Below are 21,501 nucleotides of genomic sequence, written 5' to 3' on the forward strand. Positions count from 1 at the left end.
TTACATTTGTCTTTTAGCCATCCCTACTTAGCCATTTTGCACTTCCTGTCGATCTCATTTTTGAGACGTTTGTATTCCCTTTTGCCTGCTTCATTTACAGTGTTTTTATATTTTCTCCTTTCATCAATTAAATTCGATATTTCTTCTGTTACCCAAGGAGTTCTAACTAGCCCTCGTCTTTTTACCTACTTGATCCTCTGCTACCTTCACTACTTCATCCCTCAGAGCTACCTATTCTTCTTCTGCTGTATTTCTTTCCCCCATTCCTGTCAATTGTTTCCCTTATGCTCTCCCTGAAACTCTGTACAACCTCTGGTTTAGTCAGATTATCCAGGCCCCATCTCCTTAAATTCCCACCTTTTTGCAGTTTCTTCAGTTTTAATCTACAGTTCATAACCAATAGATTGTGGTTAGAGTCCACGTCTGCCCCTGGAAATGTCTTACAATTTAAAACCTGGTTCCTAAGTCTCTGTCTTAACCATTAAATAATCTATCTCAAACCTGTCAGTATCTCCAGGATTCTTCCATGTATACAACCTTCTTTTATGATTCTTGAACCAAGTGTTAGCTATAATTAACTTATGCTCTGTGCAAAATTCTACCAGGCGGCTTCCTCTTTCATTTATCGCCCCCAATCCATATTCACCCACTATGTTTCCTTCTCTCCCTTTCCTACTCTCAAATTCCAGTCACCCATGACTATTAAATTTTCGTCTCCCTTCACTACCTGAATAATTTCTTTTATCTCATCATACATTTCATCAATTTCTTCATCATCTGCAGAGCTAGTTGGCATATAAACTTGTACTACTATAGTAGGCATGGGCTTCGTGTCTATCTTGGCCACAATAATGCGTTCACTAAGCTATTGGTAGTCGCTTATCCACACTCCTATTTTTTTATTCATTATTAAACCTACTCCTGCATTACCCCTATTTGATTTTGTATTTATAACCCTGTATTCACCTGACCAAAAGTCTTGTTCCTCCTGCCACCGAACTTCACTAATTCCCACTATATCTAACTTCAACCTATCCAGTTCCCTTTTTAAATTTTCTAACCTACCTGCCCAGTTAAGGGATCTGACGTTCCACGCTCTGATCTGTAGAATGCCAGTTTTCTTTCTCCTGATAACGACGTCCACTTGAGTAGTCCCCGCCCGCAGATATCCATGTTAGTTTAATGAAAATATAATGTGTACTCACCAAATAGCAGCAGCAGAAAACACACACACACACACACACACACACACACACACACACACACACAAAAAAGGGTTTAACTTTTACAAGCTTTCGCAACCAGTGGCTCCTTCTTCTGATCGAAGGGTAGGAACAGGGGTGAAGGAAAAGGACTGGAGAGGTTTAGGGAAAGGGGTACAGTTCAGGAAAGTCAACCAGAACCCTGGGTCAGGGGAGACTTGCAGGATGGGGTGAGAAGGAATTGTCAATAATTGATTACTTTCATTGTTATATTAGTTTAATGAAAGTGTGTCATGGCAATGAAAGTGGTAAGAGCAACAATGATTTTAGAGGCTTTTTTTTTGAAGAGATAGAAGATGACCTGTCATATGAGGATGTTTGGATTATAAATGTACTGAAGTTTGTTGTCTGTTCATTAAGGTCAGAACAGGATCATGGGAAGGCAGGTGCCTTGCTGACACAGGCAGTCAAATCTCTGGAGTATCAAAATCCTCAGATAAAAAAATAAACCATAATGAGGACTATATAGAATTACCTGTAATTGGAGTATGGGTTAAAGGTGCAACTGGGAAACATAGTAAAGTGGTTAAAAGTCAGGCTTTAATAACTTTTGCAATTGAGGGAGGGACTTTTATGCATGGATATTTAATAATTCAAGCTCTCTGTGAAGGTCTTGTTCTTGGCATGACATGGATAATTAGTGTAAAAGCAGGTTTTGATTGGGGGGAGGCCAGAAATTGATTATCAATGCAGTTGATGGAGACTATATTTGTACTGATTTTAATAAAGTTAACTATATATTATGAGGAGGAGAAAATAAATAGAACACAGTGTTTAAAAAGACAATGGATTTGTAGTCAAAGATATTCTAGGATTAGACACAAATGAAGCAGAATTTAAGAACTTGTAGACACTAAGATTTCAGAAGCAAAAGGGTTAACAGATAATCAAAAGACGCATTGGAATCTTTTTTTATGGGATTATAGTGATGTGTTTAGTAATATTATTCCAGGCAGAGTGAGAGAGATATCAGTGTACTTTACAGCTAAAACCACATCAACCATTCTTTATAAAATCATATTGTGTACCTGTAGCTAAGAGACCTGCCAGTTGAAAAAGAATTGCGTAGATGGAAGTTTGTGACATCACTGAGAGAAGTGTTAGCCCAAAATTAATAACCCATTAGTCATTGCTTCCAAAAGAGATGGAGGAATGGCACTGGTTTGTGATTCTAGGCATTTGAACAAGTATTTGTACAGAGAAACAGATCTAGCTGAAAACACTGATGAACACAAATTTAAAAATATTCAGATTATGTCTAGTTTGGAGTTAACTTCCAGATTCATCAGGTATCTTTAGCTCCTGAATCTTGTAAATATACTGCCTCTCTTTACAGTGGTAGATGTTTGCTATGCTGTGTAGTACCTTTTGGTCTGAACTCATCTATACTGAGTTTTTAAGAGCATTAGATTATGTACTTGGCCAGAATTGGTAGAAAAACTTACTATTTTTGTGTATGATGTTTTGGTAACTGGACAAAGTTAGGAAGAACATTTGAAGTTGTTGAAACAGGTGTGCGAAAAATTCAGAGAATGAGGTATGACCCTGAAACTCAAAAAATGTAAATTTGCTGTCCCTGAACTAAAATTCTTAGGTCATGTAATTGCTGGGAAAGGAATCTTGACAGAGCCTGATAAAATGAAAGTAATCTCAGATTTTCCATCACCACATAGTAGAAGTCTGTTTATGGATTTTATTGATAATTTATGAGTGGACAATGTGTGAATGCATCCTGTTTAAGCAATTTATTTATAAAGAAGACTAATTGGATTTTGGACCCAAGAGTGTCAGAAAGTGTTTGAAAACATTAAGAAAGAATGAATAATCAAAATTTGTTACACAGACCAGATTTTTGCCTATCATTTTGTTACACACAAATAAGAGGCATTACAGTTTGGGAGCAGAACTATTACAGGAAATGAAGTTAATGGGGAAATCACACATGACACAACTGTCTTTGCAAGTAGAATGCTGTTAAAACATGAGAAATTTTATGGAGTTACAGAGAAGGAATTGTTAGCTGTTTACTGGGCATTTATTAAATTCAGAACATATTTGTTGGGTCATAGAATAATTGTATATTCAGACCACAAAGCACTAAGCTGTGTGAATACCTAAGGGACCAAACTGCTGAGGTCATTGGTCCCTCGATTTACACACTACTTAAACTAACTTATGCTAAGAACAACACACACACACCCATGCCTGAGGGAGGGCTCGACCCTCTGGCAGGAGGGGCCGCGCAATCTGGGATATGGCACCTCACATTACACTACCTACAAGAATGTAGACTATACTGCAACAGACTTACCAGATGGGGAATATATTTGCAACAATTTAATTATGAAATTAAATATATTAAAGTTGTAGACAATGTTGTGCAGATGCATTGTCAAGGATACCATTAGGTGCAGGTATAAAAATTTTGATCAGATGAGGAAAAAAGTGTTTAAAACCAGATATATGAAGGGTATACATACTGAGAAAATTAATAGGGTGATGTGCAACAAAATCAGAAGGAACCAAAACCATGATTCAAACTGGAGGTATATAAAAGGTTGTTTAGGCAAAAGAGGTTATGAAAAATTGGAGAGGTATTATAAAGTATACGAAGGAACTCTTTTTGGGAGAACAGATGTGGATTCTAATGATTGGAAGTCATGTCGGCTGGCAGAAGGAGCTGGACAGTTAATTAAATATATACATGAAAGTGACAGACACTGAAAAAGGGACAGGTATACACTCGCACACACACATATCCATCTGCACATATACATACACAATTACATATGTCTGCTTGTGTCTGTATATGTGTGGATGGATATGTGTGTGTGTGCGAGTGTATACCTGTCCCTTTTTCCACCTAAGGTAAGTCTTTCCGCTCCCAGGGTTGGAATGACTCCTTACCCTCTCCCTTAAAACCCACATCCTTTCGTCTTTCCCTCTCCTTCCCTCTTTCCTGATGAAGCAACCGTGGGTTGCGAAAGCTTGAAATTTGTGTGTGTGTTTGTGTGTTTTTTATTGTCTCCTATCAACATACCAACGCTTTCGTTTGGTAAGTTACAGCATCTTTATTTTTAAATGTAAGTAGTTTGTCACTCCACATCCTAAACTTCTACAGATCGCCAAATGGGTGCATACACACTTCCACTGAAAACTAAGCAAAAGCTGTGCACTTATACCACTAAGTGACCTAAACATACACACATTCCATGATTCCAGAGACAGTAGTGAACTTAAATATATGGCTTACACAATGCAGCCTCAAATCCAACATGTACAACTGCAAACACCTATCAATAAATAGATCACATATTCACAAATCTATGTGACTTTCAGTATAAAACTGAAATCATAGAAACAGCTGTCAGACCATAAGACAATCAAAATATGCTTAAATTGTATCACCACAAAAGAAAAGATGCAAAGAAATGTGAAAAATGAAGCCTAAATGAACAGAACTTTACAGCCCTTAGATTTAAGTTTGAGAAAGAAGGATGGGAAATGCTGGAAAAGATTATTTACTGGATATTGAAACTACAAATTTTATAAATACCTTTTCCTACTATCTCAACATAACGTGCCCAGTAAAAGTGACTAATTCCAAAAGTCCATAAAAATGAAGTTGTGTAACAAAAAGTGTTTTGGTGTCTAGGAACAACAGAAAAATGTTTCAGAGGATATACAAAACTAGCAATGATGAAATCTTTAAAGAGTATTACAGAAAATACAAAACAATGTATGCCCCCTAATGCACTATAAGTTGATTAATTTAGCCACAGGAGGGCATAAACTAAAAGAAAAAACAAATACTAAATATAACAACACATTGAAAGCATTTATGAGCCCAAATAAATAACCACTGAGCTGTTTCCAGTGAAAGCGGAAACAAGACAGATAATAAAAAACCTAAAACAAACAAAATCACATGGCACTGATAGATTATCATCTACAGAAATTAAATACTGTATATAGGAACCCAAGAAATCTGTTACACAACTCAGTAACACACAATTCCTGAAGGAATTTTTTAAAATTGCTTAAAGAAGCACTGATAAAACCAGTTCATAGAAAGGGAAAAAGAATATAGACCAGGACATTATAGATCTATAGTTATATAAAAGTATTTGAATGAGCTTATGCACAAAGACTAATTGCATTTATGATGAAATATGAATTAAACAATGAGAACCAGTTTGTCTTCCAGAAAGACAAATGCACCACAGATGCAGTCATAAATCCTATCATGACTATAACCAACTTAGACTCTAAAAGGCAATGTGTATGAGTATTTATGGATCTAATAAAAGCATCTGATTGTGTAGAGTACCAAATTTTAGTAGAAATGTTAGCATAAGAGGGAACGCAGCAGAGTGGATGCTATTATAAACTGACAAACATAAGACAAATATAGAACCACAAAAATGACACAAGAGAAAATAAGATCTGAGGCAATGACTCTGCACTTCTATGTACCACATGGATCAGTTCTTGGCCCGCTGCTTTTCATTTTATACGCAAATCAGACCCCAAACATCATAAATTATGGTAAAATAGTTACTTTTGCCGATGACACAATTCTATTGTTCATGGACAAAAACACAGAAAATATAGAAATAAAAGACAGATTAGAAATAAATAGTGCTATTCAAAGATTTACTGAATTAAATTTGCATAAAAATATTACTAAAATTCTTTGTCTAAATTTCAAACTAAACAGCCTTCACAGTGAAGACATCAACATTCACATAGATGGGTGCAAAGTTGAAAATTTCAAGTACACTAAATTTGTTGGAATAATAATCAATGAAAATATAAACTGGGATCAACACACTGAATATGTAAGTCAGAAAATCATCTTAAAACCATTTGTACTGCCCAAACTCAGCTACCCAAAAGCCACAAATACAGTATTATGAAAATATTGTGAAAAGGATAGTTGCTACTCACCATATAGAGGAGATGCTAACTCACAGATAGGCGCAACAGAATGACTATCATCAAATGAGATTTTGGCCAATGAGGCCTTTGTCAGAGAGAGAAAACACACACACACACACACACACACACACACACACACACACACATACACATCATGATCACAGTCTCTGGCTGCTGTGAACTCAGCAGCCAAGACTGCAGTCATGCGTATGTGAGTTGCATTTGCATGAGAGAGAGAGAGGGAGAGAGAGAGAGAGAGAGAGAGAGAGAGAGAGTCCTATCTCTGATGAAGGCCTTCTTGACTGAAAGATCAATTTCTTACTGTCTTTTTGTTGTGACTATATGCAACTCAACATCTCTGCTACACAGTGAGTAGAAACTATCCTTTTCATAGTAATGTTACAGTCCATCCTGGGTTTTCCATTGTTGAAATATTGTGAAAATGATATACTAAGTACTACTCTTTTCAACAGGAAGTTAGGGCATAGTTTTATGGGGAGGCACCTCCAAACCAAACATTAATGAGTTATTCAAATTACAAAAAGGAGCAATAAGAATGATAGCCAACCTTAAATGGAGAGAATCATGTAGGCCAACATTTAAAGCTATTTATGATCATAACACTATGGAACATACATGATCTGTCCAGAAAATTCCAGAACATTCTTAATTTTGCATCAATAGTGTGTTGGAGTGAAATGTGGTTGGAATCCCTGCACACATCAGTGTTTAATGTGTAACCACTGTAAGTTCCATTGTCATATGCTGTTACTCATTGTTCAGTGCTGTATTGAGTAGAATGTTGTGTCACACAGTCTGTGAATTTTGAGATGGTAGAGTTAGAGAAGCAAGGCATCCCCATTAAATTCTGTGTGAAACTCAAGAAAACTGTTATGTCTAAAGACTTCTTTCAGTTCAGAATAACATACTATGTTCTGTTTGCTAGTAATTCTTCAAGCCACTCACATGACTTGTTCATGAAGTGCCAGTATGAAACTGTATTGAAAAGGAAGTATTTCCCATAGCCACATGGGTCACACAGACATGCTGTTATCAGTGTTCAACTGCGTGCACTCCTGGTGGCAATTTTGGGACAAGAGGCATTTTTCCAGGCCACAATTGAAAGTCAGGGTTCTTTGCAGCAACAATCTGGGAAGTTATCTGATAGTCCACCTACAGTAGATGTTTTCTACTAGTTTTTTGGGCCTGGACATTGTGTCCTACTACTGCTAGAATTCAGGTACTCCTGATGATGGGGCTAAGCACCCATAACTGTGGTAGTGTATTGCAGCTTCTGTCATGCAAGACTTCATTAAGTGTTTTACATGTGTATTGGATTTGTTTACCATGAACATACTGCACAACAGTTGTGGATGTCCCTCAAATAAAAATTTATATATGAACGGTCTTAGCTGGCATTAAAGCATTTACTGATAGTAGCACAAACAGAATTTGTACAATTGGCATGTTCAATTCCAAATTAACATTTATGAAATAAGGGTTGTCTGTAAAGCATATAGAGAGTTCTTACATGAATATGCAGTTGTCCTACTGTATACGGATATTTAAAATAACCCTTCGTAGCAAAATAATATCGTTGAACACATTATATATAACTTTACTTCCATGGACATGTATTATTTAGCAATAATCGAAATTCCTGGATGGAGCAATAAGTAAAATAAGGAAAAGACAACCTCTCACCTACAGAAGATCAATGGATGGAGCACAGAAACACACAATAGCAGCAGTATTTACACTATCTTTCATGCTCTAGCCCTTTTTGACCGAAAATACGTACATTCACATGCACAACAAATGACATAAGTGGAAATACAATAGGACTAATTATAATAACTACAAAAATGTAAGAATCTATGTGTTTTATTTAAAAAGAACAATTGTATCAACCACTGGTGACATCCATACAATGTACATTGTACAACAGAAGAATAAATAAATAAATAAATAAAAATTCCTTAATGTGGCATACCTCAAAAGAGCTGCTGACACAGTACTCTTTAAGATGTAGAGTACAAGATTTGATTCTGTTTTGTCAGTCTATTACCAATTCATTCATTTTAAAAGTTTGGCAGTGATATGGTGCCTACAGAGTGTGTCTGATAAGTGTTTGTTATTTCTGTAAGATGTCCTGATAATATTTATTTAACTTCTCACAAACTTACATTGACAGTAAAAGATACCTGTAATCAGACGAGACAACAAACAAAACTTTATAACTCGATCCCCTTTCAACTTACATAGAGCCGCTTTCTGCTTCACATGTCTGAATATAAATGCAGCATGACGGCAGAGCTGCAATGAGTGGTGCAGAAGGGTTGGTCTTTATGTTGAAGGATGCAACTGGTTCAAAGGGCAATGCTCTATTCTGTGTTGTATTAGCTTTATCTTAATTTCTGGAAAATATGTTATTAATTTAAAATCTGCAAGTTGTTATTCACTATGTGTATAATCTTTTGCCAATATGATGTGTGAAATCCATTCTGTGCATCTATTATTTCATGTACACAAATGCTTACCTGTTCTCATGCTCAGTACATCTGATGTCTTATTCTCTTGTCAGCAAACATGAAAAAAGTGTTTTTAATGTTCCAGATCATACTAACAGTTACAAATGGATTATGAGCTGAGTGGAGGGCATGCAATGAAATCAAGAGAAAAATTTTTCTTCTGAATAGTTCTCACATGCTTGACTGGTCTAGCACCTTTGACACCCCCCCCCCCCCCCCCCCCCCCCCCCACGCCGCCTTCCCCATATACATATTTTCTTAGATGAATAAGTAATTGCAGGACACAAATTGTTTATGCCCAACATTCATAACCGAGCTGCTATTGTTAAAACTCTTAAAAACCAGCTGAATGGAAAGAGGAAATTTTATGTGACAAGATGCACATTATCTGAACTTCTAGCAAATGTGTCTACTTTTCCACTTTTCTCTTCCATAGTATATTTTTCCACATGGGGAATATTTCTTCTTCTTCCAGTTCTGAAAAGTTATGCAGGTTCTGCAATTGTTTGTGAAGTAATCTCATAGGTTATTTGTGGTCATAATAAAAGTAAAGACAATTGACAGTGATGTTCACTATATTTACAATATTGATTTGATGAGCATAAAGATCCTGAGATCCTGTAGCATATATTCTGTGGTCTCTGCACTTGCAAGATGTCCAATTAATGGCTCTTGAGACTCCACTAGCATATATATGTAAACTGTAACCATTTTTTGTTACATCTGGATGGAGGATATCACTGGATGACCTCCCTGGGGCCATCTCAAAATGACTTTGTTGTATGTAGGGAAGTATCATTGACAGAAAATTGTAGGACTTATACACAATAAAGTAGATCCAGGGAACAGTCATATATTTTGTTATTAGCTCCTTTAGTATTATTAATATTCTACTTGGTATATTGCCTGTAATGTTTGTTGTATGTATGAATCTTTGCTAAATTACATCAATATCTACTCCTTAGGATTGCAATACAAACTGTATTTTTTCTTGTAAATACCTAACCATGTCCAATATCCTTGTATATATTCTATACTTATAGGATTTGAAGGACTAAATAAATAAAAAATAGTAAGTGCGAAAACAACATGTAAGGACCCAGCCAAATTCAGCGGCAGATTTTACAAAAAGTTACTATACATCATGGGGTGGTTCACTGTTAATATTTCAAGAACATATACTCCAGGAAGAGTTAAGGAACATACTACCACTTCTTAAACATATCATGTGAAATGAACATGACAGTAAGATCAGATAAATACGTTCTCATACAGAGGTTCACCAACAGCCATTCTTCCTGAACGTCATTGGTGAATGGAACAAAAAAAATGATGAAAATGATAGTGGCATAAAGAATACCTGCTCCTAAACATAATGAAGTGGTTTTAGCAGTATAAATGTAGAGTGAAGGCAGTAAATACACTTAACATCACTGCTCGTACCTGCCACTAAAACGTGGTTATTTTAGTCCCTGAGATATGGGACAAAAAGACTTAATCATAACTCTAATAATGCTCAGAAATATATTACGTGGTAAATATGACAGGATAGTTATAAACTGATATGTATGGATGAAAATTAGCAGTGTCTTGCATGCTGATATTATGGTGAAAAACTGGACAACTGTGAATAGGGCTTGAGTTCTGAGAGTTCTGCACAAACTTATATATGTATATAGATAATAAATCTAAAAACGAAGATGATGTAACTTACCAAACAAAAGAATTGGTATGTTGATAGACACACAAACAAACACACACGCAATATTCAAGCTTTCGCAACCCACGGTTGCTTCATCAGGAAAGAGGGAAGGAGAGGAAAAGACGAAAGGATGTGGGTTTTAGGGGAGAGGGTAAGGAGTTATTCCAATCCCGGGAGCGGAAAGACTTACCTTAGGGGGATAAAAGAACAGGTATACACTCGCGCGCACACACACACACACACACACACACACACACACACACACACACACATATCCATCCGCACATATACAGACACAAGCAGACATATGTCATATGTCTGCTTGTGCCTCTATATGTGCGGATGGATATGTGTGTGTGCGTGCAAGTGTATACCTGTCCTTTGCCCCCTAAGGTAAGTCTTTCTGCTCTCAGGATTGGAATAACTCCTTACCCTCTCCCTTAAAATCCACATCCTTTCGTCTTTCCCTCTCCTTCCATCTTTCCTGATGAAGCAACCGTGGGTTGCGAAAGCTTGAATTTTGTGTGTGTGTTTGTGTTTGTTTGTGTGTCTATCAACACACCAATGCTTTCGTTTGGTAAGTTACATCATCTTTGTTTTTAGATATATTTTTCCCACGTGGAATGTTTCCCTCTATTATATTCATATATAGATAAAATAATGATAATTTTATGTGGCTCTGCAGCCTGGTGCAGGTCTTTCTATTGGATGCCACTTTGGCAACAATTATGTCCCTAACCCATCTCAGTTATCCAACTAGGGAAATGTGACATACCGTTTAATGTTGTATCTGAACCATGTTGTTCCTTGTGACTCCTCAGATTGTTCAGATGTGATGACTAGCTTAACAACAAAGAGTAAAAAAATCTGTCATCTGATTGAGATTTGATCCCTTCATGCCTCGGTTTCCTGGCACGATTTACTGCTAGGCCATCAGGCCCTCAACATGTATACAAATACTTTACCCATAGGTTTTGATGACTGAGTTTGTAAGTACCACAATAAGTGACATGGCAGCCATATCTTTTGATTGCAGTGACTTAGAAGCTTAAACTTTTTACATTGCCAAGGGAGTCTAGACATTAGTACCTAACATGAATTTCAACTTCATACATCTACCCATTCCTGAAAAAAAGGGGATTTTAACAGTTGGAAAAAAAGACAGACTGACAAACTTTTTGACAGATGAACAACAAGGTGATCCTATAAAGGTTCCATTTTTACTGACTGATGTATGGAACTATAAAAAACAGTTAAATCATAAATATACACTATTTTATGGAAGAAAAAATTAATGCAAGAAAAAGAAGGTACAAGTAACTAAAAATGCTTCTAATGTGGGACACAGTTGCAACTTATGCAACAAATGCTAAACTACATATAATGTCAAAAATAATTACTAATTAAAAGTATGCCTACCTGTACAGCCCAATACAAAGCATGCCATATGACTTCAGTGCAGCTACAAACAGGTCACCATACTTTCCAGTCTCACCATACTGAGCTAGAGGTCCATCATACAATGATATCTGACCCACTCTGCACCTATCTCTGTTTGATAAACTGTCTGCAGTACTGCAAATGTGAAAATAATTAAGAAGCTTAAATTAGCATACAGTGCTGAAAAGAATTTAACACTAATTTTTGTTATTTTTTTCCATTTTTACTTAGCGAATACAATAATTTTGAAGTGAAAAGATCAAAACTAATGCATATACATACCTGTAACCTCCCCTCAGACCTGCACCTTCTGCCAGAATAAGCTCCAACTCAGGAGTAGCACCACCAGTTATTAGTGAACGGATGAGTGTCAGTGCATTCTGATTGAAATATGTCTAAAAATCCAAACAAGATTATCTGTTTAACAGAGTGTATATTGATATAGTAGGCCAATTTAAATTAACAAATGAGATGTGTTAAGATCTCTCTTCTCAGCAACTTAGATATTATGGCCCATATATTGTGGTAAAAAAAATATTACTAATAATTTTACAAAAATCACATGTTAGAAGGCTTGGAATGTTATCGTTGAGCATTCAGCACACTGAAAGTGAGAGAGGGTAATATGAAATTTCAGTACAATAACCCTACTGAAGAAGAAATAGAAGAAACTTTCACTTACGAAAATTATAAAATTATGAAAAGAATTGCTTCCCAGACTTTCCTTCTGGAGGTGAAATATTAAGTGCTGCTGATAAGCATAAGACACAATCCAAACTTTGGACATCATTGATAATAGTATAAAGAAAAAGAATTCCATAAAACATTAAGAAAAAGAAATTACGCTGCCAGTGAAACTCCCACTATTAAAAATAACAAAGTAATTGGCATGGGACAAAGGAGAAAAAGTAGCTTGTTAGGAAGGTTTTGTAAAAATGTTTCATATGTAATGGAGAAAACCATCACTGCTCATCCTCCAACAAATTTCAGGCTCGAAGCCAGTTGCCATCAATACATTTCATGATATTTCACACTGGAACCTGCCACTTTTCCTCAGGCATTGAAGACCGACAAAGATATCCTCCATTCTGCAATGAATAACATGCTGTGGGTATTATGCACATGCATCAAAATCAAGTTGACAGATGGACCACACTACCTGGTGGCAGTGTCGTCACTGGTGGAACCACAGAACTCAGCTGGCCACTGCATTACTGCTCACCACAGTCATCAGCAGAGTCTGTCATCTACAATTAGAGCAAATCGTGAAGATGATGGGGGTTCCAAGTACTGTCCAATGGCTAGCCACTATCGAGGTTCATCAGATTGTCTGTCAAGTTTATTTCCATAGATTCTTTAATAAAGGAGTCCCAAAAAGACATTACTGTGTGCCAGAATCATTGTTTTATCAGATTCCATCAAATGTCTAATGGAATTATAATGCTTGGCAATAGCTGACTTGCTTGGATGTAAAAGGTGAGTGCAGTATTAATGTTCAGTGCAGCGTTTTTTTTTTTCCTTCCCCCCCCCCCCCCCCCCCCCCCCCCCCCCACAGTGCTTGTGGACTGACCTACATAACCCATACAAAACTGGCAAAGTATTTTGTAAATTTTGGCCCTCTACAATAACAATTCATCCTTTAATGATCCTACAAGGTCTGCAATGTCAAGTGGGGGATGGAAAACCATTTTCACTTGAAATCTATGGAGGATTCTTGTTATCTTTAATAAAATAATGCCCATAAAAAGGAAGAAAAGTTAAATATTTTGCTGGTGTGTTCTCCTCTTTAACCATTTTCTGGCTCTTGGTTTTAACTAATAGCACCCTGTTAATCGGCCAGGTAGAAAATCCATTTTCCCTGAACACTGTCTTTCAGTGAGTGAGGTCTGTAGGCAAACTATCTAATCTGAGACTGTGTGAGCTCTGTGTGCAAATGTTTTAAGCACACTCATAGTTTGCAATAGGTGATGACAACTCAACAATTTAAATACAAAACAGTTTTTGAACTATTCTTGGAAAAGGAGACAATGTAATTACAGTAGAAAGTGGAAGCAACAGTTTGGACCATAAGCTCAATTATACGATTGATAACGAAGTCAAGCACATCACTGAGAATGCTTGTCACACCAATGTGAATATTGTGTAACTCTTTCAGTGGTATGGTAAACACTGTATGAACCATTCTGTCGAATGCGCTATTGTAGAGCTAGGAGAACTTCTTACAAAAGAGGGGCTTTCACACATGGATGTGACCAATGCATTGTGTCCTAATCTTACCAGTTAAAATGTCCTATTGATTATTAATTGAAATTAATACTTTTAGTGTATCACAATACTAAAAAAATGTTCTTATCTGTGTTGCTAAATCACTACAAAAGTTACCCGGATCCAGTTCTAGGCTGCCTATCTAACAGCTTCCAGGAACAACAAAAAATTGATTTTCAGTTTTTATATAATTACTGACCAAATTCAAAATTTTCAAAAGTTGTCATTAAGATTTGACACAGCATGTTAGGTATTAAACTTAGAGAATCTGTATATGTCTTGACGTTGTACAACTCATGGTGTGCAAATTATCCAGACTACAGCTCATGCTGAGTTTGAAAACAAAAGCACTTAGTGATGTCCAATAAGCTTTATGTATAATTTCAAACATTTTGAAACTTTTTATCACTGACACCCTGCAAAAAATAATGAAACGAAAAAAAGTTTAGTGTTTACTACATTTTTGCTGTCCATGCAGTAAAACTTTAGCATCAGGCAGGGCATTTTAATTTATTACTTCTTTGTAGCCACATACACTACTGAATGTACCTGTAGAAACACATCGCTGTATGAGACACAGTTTAGGAGATGTGACATCTAGTTTAGGAGCTATAACATCACAAACAAGGGGGAATTTTCTTTTGAACTGGTAGGTATTCATAATCTCTTACATAAAGTCAGATGAGAGCTTGTTGAATACTCCTGCACTCAGAAATGTGCAAAAAGTATTTTGTAATGCCTATAACACAGTTATATTTCCTGCTTTAGAGCATAGTCAAAAGGATTTAATGCTGACTGAAGCAGTATCAACATTAATATTAAAAACTGACACCTTTTATTAAATTAGCAGCTTTTCTGCATTTAGGTAATAGGACATCAGTTTACTAATGTATGTGTAAATGCTTGAATCAATATTAATAGTTTTATTTTAATTACAGCTGAAGTGGTTGTCACTGAAAATTATCTGCAAGAAAAGATTTCTATCCTTTGTTGTAGAAAATGTAACAATATGACACAGTACAAAAAATAATCAGGTAACATGTTTACCAGGAGAGAAAATGCACAGTGGGACCAGACTATCTTAATGAGCGAACCACATCAACGGATTTAAAAGTAAGTGGCCACTGGTAAACACATGAAAATATCACTTTATACAAGGGCTATACAGAGAGTAACTTATGTTTTGCCTCTGCATGGTGAAAGATGGTGCTAGCATCCCTACCTTGATGTCAGAATGTCTACTGACTTATTACATACAAGGTTGTGATTGTTCACAGGCCACGTTGACCCTGCTTCATTCATTGCTCGCAGAGCATGTCGCCTCTGCTTCATTCACTGTGAATGTTCAAAATGTGCGCTGCAATAGAAAATCCCTTCAAGCTGTGAAGTGTTATCTGTTATTAGGTTCTTGTTTGTCAGAAACCTGAGATCAACTGAAATTTATTGGGAACTCTGTAAGTGTATAGAAACAATGTAATGAGTGAAACTGGAGTGAGACAATGGTGCATCATGTTTAATAATGGCTGCACTAACATTCATGAGGAAGTATGAAGTCAGCAGACAAGCATGTTGGACTGGTGGAGAAAATAGACAAAAAGATTTGCAAAACAAGTGTTTCACAATTGTGGGTCTCTCAGTGAAGATTTCTCAAATTTCATGAACTTTGTTGTTTAGTGTTGTGATGCAAGATCTTATGCCACTTGAGAATCAAAGCTCTTGTCAGAAGACCACATAAAGCATTGCACAGTTGCTGCTTTGAAATTTCTTGAGGCTTACAATGAACATGGTGAAGCACTTCTACATTGTGATGTAATAGGAGACAAGTCTTGGACACATTTCATGATTTGTGAGACAAAACAACAGTGTATGGAGTGGAATCACATGAGTTCTACCAGGAAACTAAGGAACTGTTTGCAAACACTGTCATCAAGAAATATCAAGGCAGCTGTTTTTTAGGGACAGAGAGAGCATGCTTATGATGGATTTCCTAGAATGTGGTCAAACAATAAATAATGATAGTGCAGAATTTTACAGTAATTAAGAAGACTGAAACAGAAAAAGCATTGAGGAAAGCTGCATTCCATGGTTTTCCCTCTCATGACAATGCTTGACCCAACACAGCAGTTAGAACTTAATGGAACTTGGATGGTCTCGCATGGGAGCATTATGGTCATCCATTGCACAGTTCAGGTCTTGCTCTGAGCGATTTTCACTTGTTTCCACATGCAAAGGTCTGCTCTTGCAACACAGCGCTTTGGCGATGATGAGGAAGTGCATGGATGTATCCATTCGTAGTTGAAGTATCAGATGGCAATATTTTATGACAATGGAATTAACAAGCTGGTGTACTAATAAGATAAGTGTTTTAATTTATATGGAGTTATGTATGTTATAAAAATGTATCCTCTCATCTTTTTTTTAATTTTTATTTTATTAAGTAAGTTACTCTCTGGTTAGCTCTTGAATAACATACAAGTCATCTAGAGAGTGGCAATTTTCAGCTAGCAAAAAGTTTTGGTTTAATTCATCCATAAATTCTAAAATTATGCTTGCCAGACCTTAACATGAAGAACACTAGATGGCTACATATCAGACTGGTACTTACAGTAGACATAAGGGAGTCAAGGACGCTAACAGCAAAAGCAGTACCACAGGCAAAAGGCTGTGTAAGATAAAGCTCTGTGTCAGGATCGTCATCATCATCTTGGTCCAGGAACTGCACATTGCTGTCATTTACTAGCTCTGAAAAAATGTAACAGGTGAAACAGTTCATTCCACACTACAATGTAACACATCACAATATTCTACAAATTCCTCTGGATGAAAGTATTAATTATATTCCTATATCAATTAAAAAGTTATTTGTATTCTTTTTTAGTGATAACATTATGTCTTCAAGAATAGAATACACAGCCCACCATATAATTTCATATCATACTGAGTACTGCAGATACCTGTTATCATAGGCACATTGGCTCCGTAGACCGACCCTCTCCTTTGAAGAACAATAGGACTACCTACAGGCGTGAGATTGTCTTGCTCACTTGCTGCTGCAAAGTAAAGAAGTACATGTCAAACATTGAAGCAAAGCAGAAAATACAACAATTTTTATTCCAGAAAACAGTTTGTGGTTTCACTTTGACTCATTCATTAAAAAGGGATTGATGGAAAGACAGAGAAACTGCTAACCTATGAAAATTATAGTTTTATATCTGGGGGTCTTAAGAATAGTATACATAGATGTACCTACACTGAAGAGCCAAAGAAATTGGTACATCTGCCTAATATCATGTAGGGCCCAAGCGAGCACACATAAGTGCCACAACACGACATTGCACGGACTTGACTAATCCCTGAAGAGGTGCTGGATGGAATTGGCACCATGGATCCTGCAGGGCTGTCCATAAATCCATAAGAGTATGAGGGGGTGGAGATCTCTTCTGAGCAGCACGTTGCAAGGCATCCAAGATATGCTCAATAATGTTCATATCTGGGGAGTTTGGTGGCCAGTGGAAGTGTTTAAGCTCAGAAGAGTTTTCCTGGATCCTCTCTGTAGCAGTTCCAGATGTGTGGGGTGTTGCAGTGTCATGATGGAATTGCCCAAGTCCGTCGACATACACAATGGGCACGAACAGATGCAGGTGATCAGACAGGTGGCTTACATACATTCACCTGTCACACAGTCATATATAGACATATCAGGGGTCTCTTATTATTCCAATACACACATCACTACAAAGTCTCCACCAGCGTGAGCAGCACCCAGTGACATGCAGGGTCCATGGATTCATGGGATTGTTTCCATACCTGTACACATCCATCCATTCTACACAATTTGAAATGAGATTCGTCTGACCAGGCAACATGTTTCCAGTCATCAACAGTCCAATGTCAGTGTTGATAGGCCAAGACAAGGTGTAGAACTTTGTAGTGTGCAGTCATCAGGGGTACATGAGTGGGCCTGTGGCTCCAAAAGCCCATAGTGGTGATGTTTTGTTGAATGGTTCACATGATGATGCTTGTTGATGGCCCGGCATTGAAATCTCCAGGAATATGTGGAAGGGTTGCACTTCTGTGACAGAAGATCTTGAACAATTCTCTTCAGTCATCATTGGTCCCATTCTTGCAGGATATTTTTCCAGCTGCAGTGATGTCAGAGATTTGATGTTTTACTGGATTCCTGATATTCTTGATACACTCATGAAATGGCCGTAAGGGAAAATCCCCACTTCATCACTACCCTGGAGATGCTGTGTCCCATCACTCGTGTGCTGACTATAAACCATGTTCAGACTCATTTAAATCTTGATAACCTGCCAAAGTAACAGCAATAACTGATCTAACAATAATACCAGACACTTGTTGTCTTATATACGTGTTGCCGACTGCAGTGCTGTATTCTGCCTGTTAACATATCTCTGTATTTGACTATGCACACCTATACCAATTTCTTTGGGGTTTCAGTGTAAATACTGAAGAAGCAGAGGAAAATTATCTCTAAAGTAAAAAGCATTTTTATAACTGCTAGGTAGACACTGGTAAATTTACAAATTAAAAATGAATATGTAACTACATTTTCACTGTTCTGATCTATCTTAGTTGAGGTCTTCAACTGGGTCTTAAGTGTACGTACACACACACACACACACACACACACACACACACACACACACACACACACACACACAGAGAGAGAGAGAGAGAGAGAGAGAGAGAGAGAGAGAGAGAGAGAGAGATAATTTTGATAAATGGCCACAAACCGCATGAAAAAAATATTGCAGAGGGGATAAGGAGCAAAAACGTTCATATGGACTCAGGGGTATTCTACAACCATGCGAAGGTGGAGATGGAAGATCTTTTGACAGTGACCCTGATATCAGCACCAGGCACGTGGACCACCAACATGAGGTAAGCCAGGGAAGCATGTGGAATATTCTCCATCACAGCTGCCACTATCCATATCACTAAAAATGCATGCAAACCTTATTACCTATTGACTTGCCACTGTGGCAACTGTTTTGTCACTGGTTGAGTGCACAGGCCACCATTAATGGCAATATCATCAGCCATCACAACACTCACTTTTGGGTTAAGGAGAATTCCCTTAGTCTGTTGGGAGCAAACCACCAGCACCAGTTCAGCTTCATTGTGTGGATGGAAATTATTGGCGAGTATCTCTTTGAACCAGTTATCCTTCTGCAATACCCCACAGTCAAGGCGTATCTGCACTTAGTGTGAGTGACACAGACCCCCTGGTGGGACTACATGCCTTTAGTGGTAAGGATGATGTGGCTACTACATGATGGTGCTCCTGCTCACTGCCCTCTCAAGTGTGCTGCTAAAACACTAGCACAGACAGAAAATTCTCATTTGCCTGCTGTATTCTCATGTGTGCTTTTAATCATTGAAATGAAATAAAATGATAATCTGGGAAAGCTAATCTGGGGTTCTTTGACCACCTAGTGCACCTTTATTTGACACCACTTCAGTATCTTGTGCATTGATGATAATGAGGAAAACACAACTCCCAGTCCCTGAACAGATAAAATCCCCAACATGGACAGAAATCACAGCCAGTTGCATGCACTGAGTACTCAGCTATGGAGGGGGACTTTGATCATTGAAACCTACACTGACAAACATCTTTTATCTCCACCTTCAAATGAGTGTACCTCGCGCAATTGCAGTTTGTCATCATTTAGCAATATCACTCTGTATATAAGTCCTAATTTGGAATCTCCTATTATGTTATCATCTCAACAACAAATTTTATGGCAACCCCTGTATTACCTCAAGTTTGAACTAATCCACTTTTCCAAATTCTGGCAGCTTACATCTTAACACTAGCAATTTTAATTAAAATTTATTACAACAAAGTTTAATTCTGGGTCTCTCAAAATAAAACTTATACATGTGAATACAATGAAGAAAGGAGAGCTACAATCAATTCTGATAATGATTACTAAGAAAGAAATATAAAAAACATGGTCACGGTAGGAATTTTTGAAACACGAACTCAAAACAAGACTAGAAGACTTTTCTTCATCAATGCATGCAGCATTGCAAATAAATATGCATTTGTGGAGGGATTTATCAAATTGTGAAGATTTGTGATCTGCTAGGTGAACGAAAATGCAGATGTGGAGAGCCAACAATTATGTCATTTGCATAATGATTAAGAGATGTTTTTGGTAATTCTATTCACTAAAAACTGCATTTTTTCAGGTATTTATGTCTGTAAGTAGCATACTTTTGTTAAGTGAAATTGTTGCCACAGGGTTCCTATTATCCCATTATATATAACATTATTTTCCAGGAATGAAGCTAAACGAGGCTATTAAAATCACTTCATATTTTAATATTTATAAAAAAGCATTCCACTTTCAATTGAATTTATTTGCTTCAATTCAGTACTTACAACAAAAATATCCCAAAATTATTACAGAAACTGAAACAAGTTCAAAATTTGACAAACATTAAGGAAAAATCATTATTTGCATGACAATTTATGTTGTTGATCTGTTATGTAACAGAGTTTGGTTACAAAGAGGTCTCATTCCTGTAAGCCATGGAAGAGAAATGGTTTTTTGAAACATCACTGCGCGTGTTCTTCAGTAAAGAGAGTGGAAAGATAAGAATGTGGTTTGTGGCATGCAGTTAGTGATCTTTATATTGTCTTCTTGGAATATGTACCATCAACAAAAAACAAAACTTATTACAGATTAAATTAAAACAAGAAAATTAAGTCACACAAATAAATATTAATTAAATTAATAGGCAAAAAAATATTTAATTTAAATTTGTTTGTAAATAATTTCTAAATAGAAACACAGAATCATTGAACAGAAATGATAAAGGGGAATAACTATGACAGTGGAAAAATCACGTCTTTAGTCTTTTTCCAACTCCAACATACCACACAATGTTGAAACCAGTGATGCAGTCTGCATTTTCTTTTGCATGAATGGGGCTGAAACATTGAAAAGCAAAAATGTCATGCACCTTTTGCCTTATGTCTCAACAGAAAAATGCAGAAACAAAAAGAAAAGAAGGAAAAAAATATCACTCAAATAATAACTGTTTTGCATTTCACTGGTACTGCTTCAAAATATGTTAAGACCAAATAAACTGCTGCAAAGTGTAATCTGCAGATAGATGCTTCCAAAGATCCAAATATCAAGTCAATGAAAATAACAAGTGACAGTATTGAATGATATCTATAAGCACCCACATGATTGTAGAGGTAACTTAAAAGTAACTAGTACTTTCAGATTTCAGGAGTCAATTATCTCAACACTAAATTGTGTTAGTTGAAGATTCTAAATTTAGTTGGAGTGGGAATGCAGGTAGAATAGAAGAG

General features: G+C 36.7%; 1 protein-coding gene across 1 annotated transcript in view; it reads right to left on the bottom strand.

The window, feature by feature from the left end:
* The window catches only part of LOC124783678 (calcium-activated potassium channel slowpoke), an 867,461-nt gene that overhangs the window by 45,480 nt on the left and 800,480 nt on the right, over positions 1–21,501 (bottom strand). Inside the window, exons 21-25 of the mRNA XM_047254040.1 lie at positions 21,058–21,111; positions 17,096–17,191; positions 16,747–16,883; positions 12,159–12,271; positions 11,856–12,011 (exon numbers count right to left, since the gene is read on the bottom strand). Of these exons, the coding sequence (XP_047109996.1) occupies positions 11,856–12,011; positions 12,159–12,271; positions 16,747–16,883; positions 17,096–17,191; positions 21,058–21,111 (556 nt within the window). The remainder of the gene's footprint in view (positions 1–11,855; positions 12,012–12,158; positions 12,272–16,746; positions 16,884–17,095; positions 17,192–21,057; positions 21,112–21,501) is intronic.

Source organism: Schistocerca piceifrons, chromosome 1 (assembly GCF_021461385.2).
Source record: "Schistocerca piceifrons isolate TAMUIC-IGC-003096 chromosome 1, iqSchPice1.1, whole genome shotgun sequence".
Taxonomy (NCBI): domain Eukaryota; kingdom Metazoa; phylum Arthropoda; class Insecta; order Orthoptera; family Acrididae; genus Schistocerca; species Schistocerca piceifrons.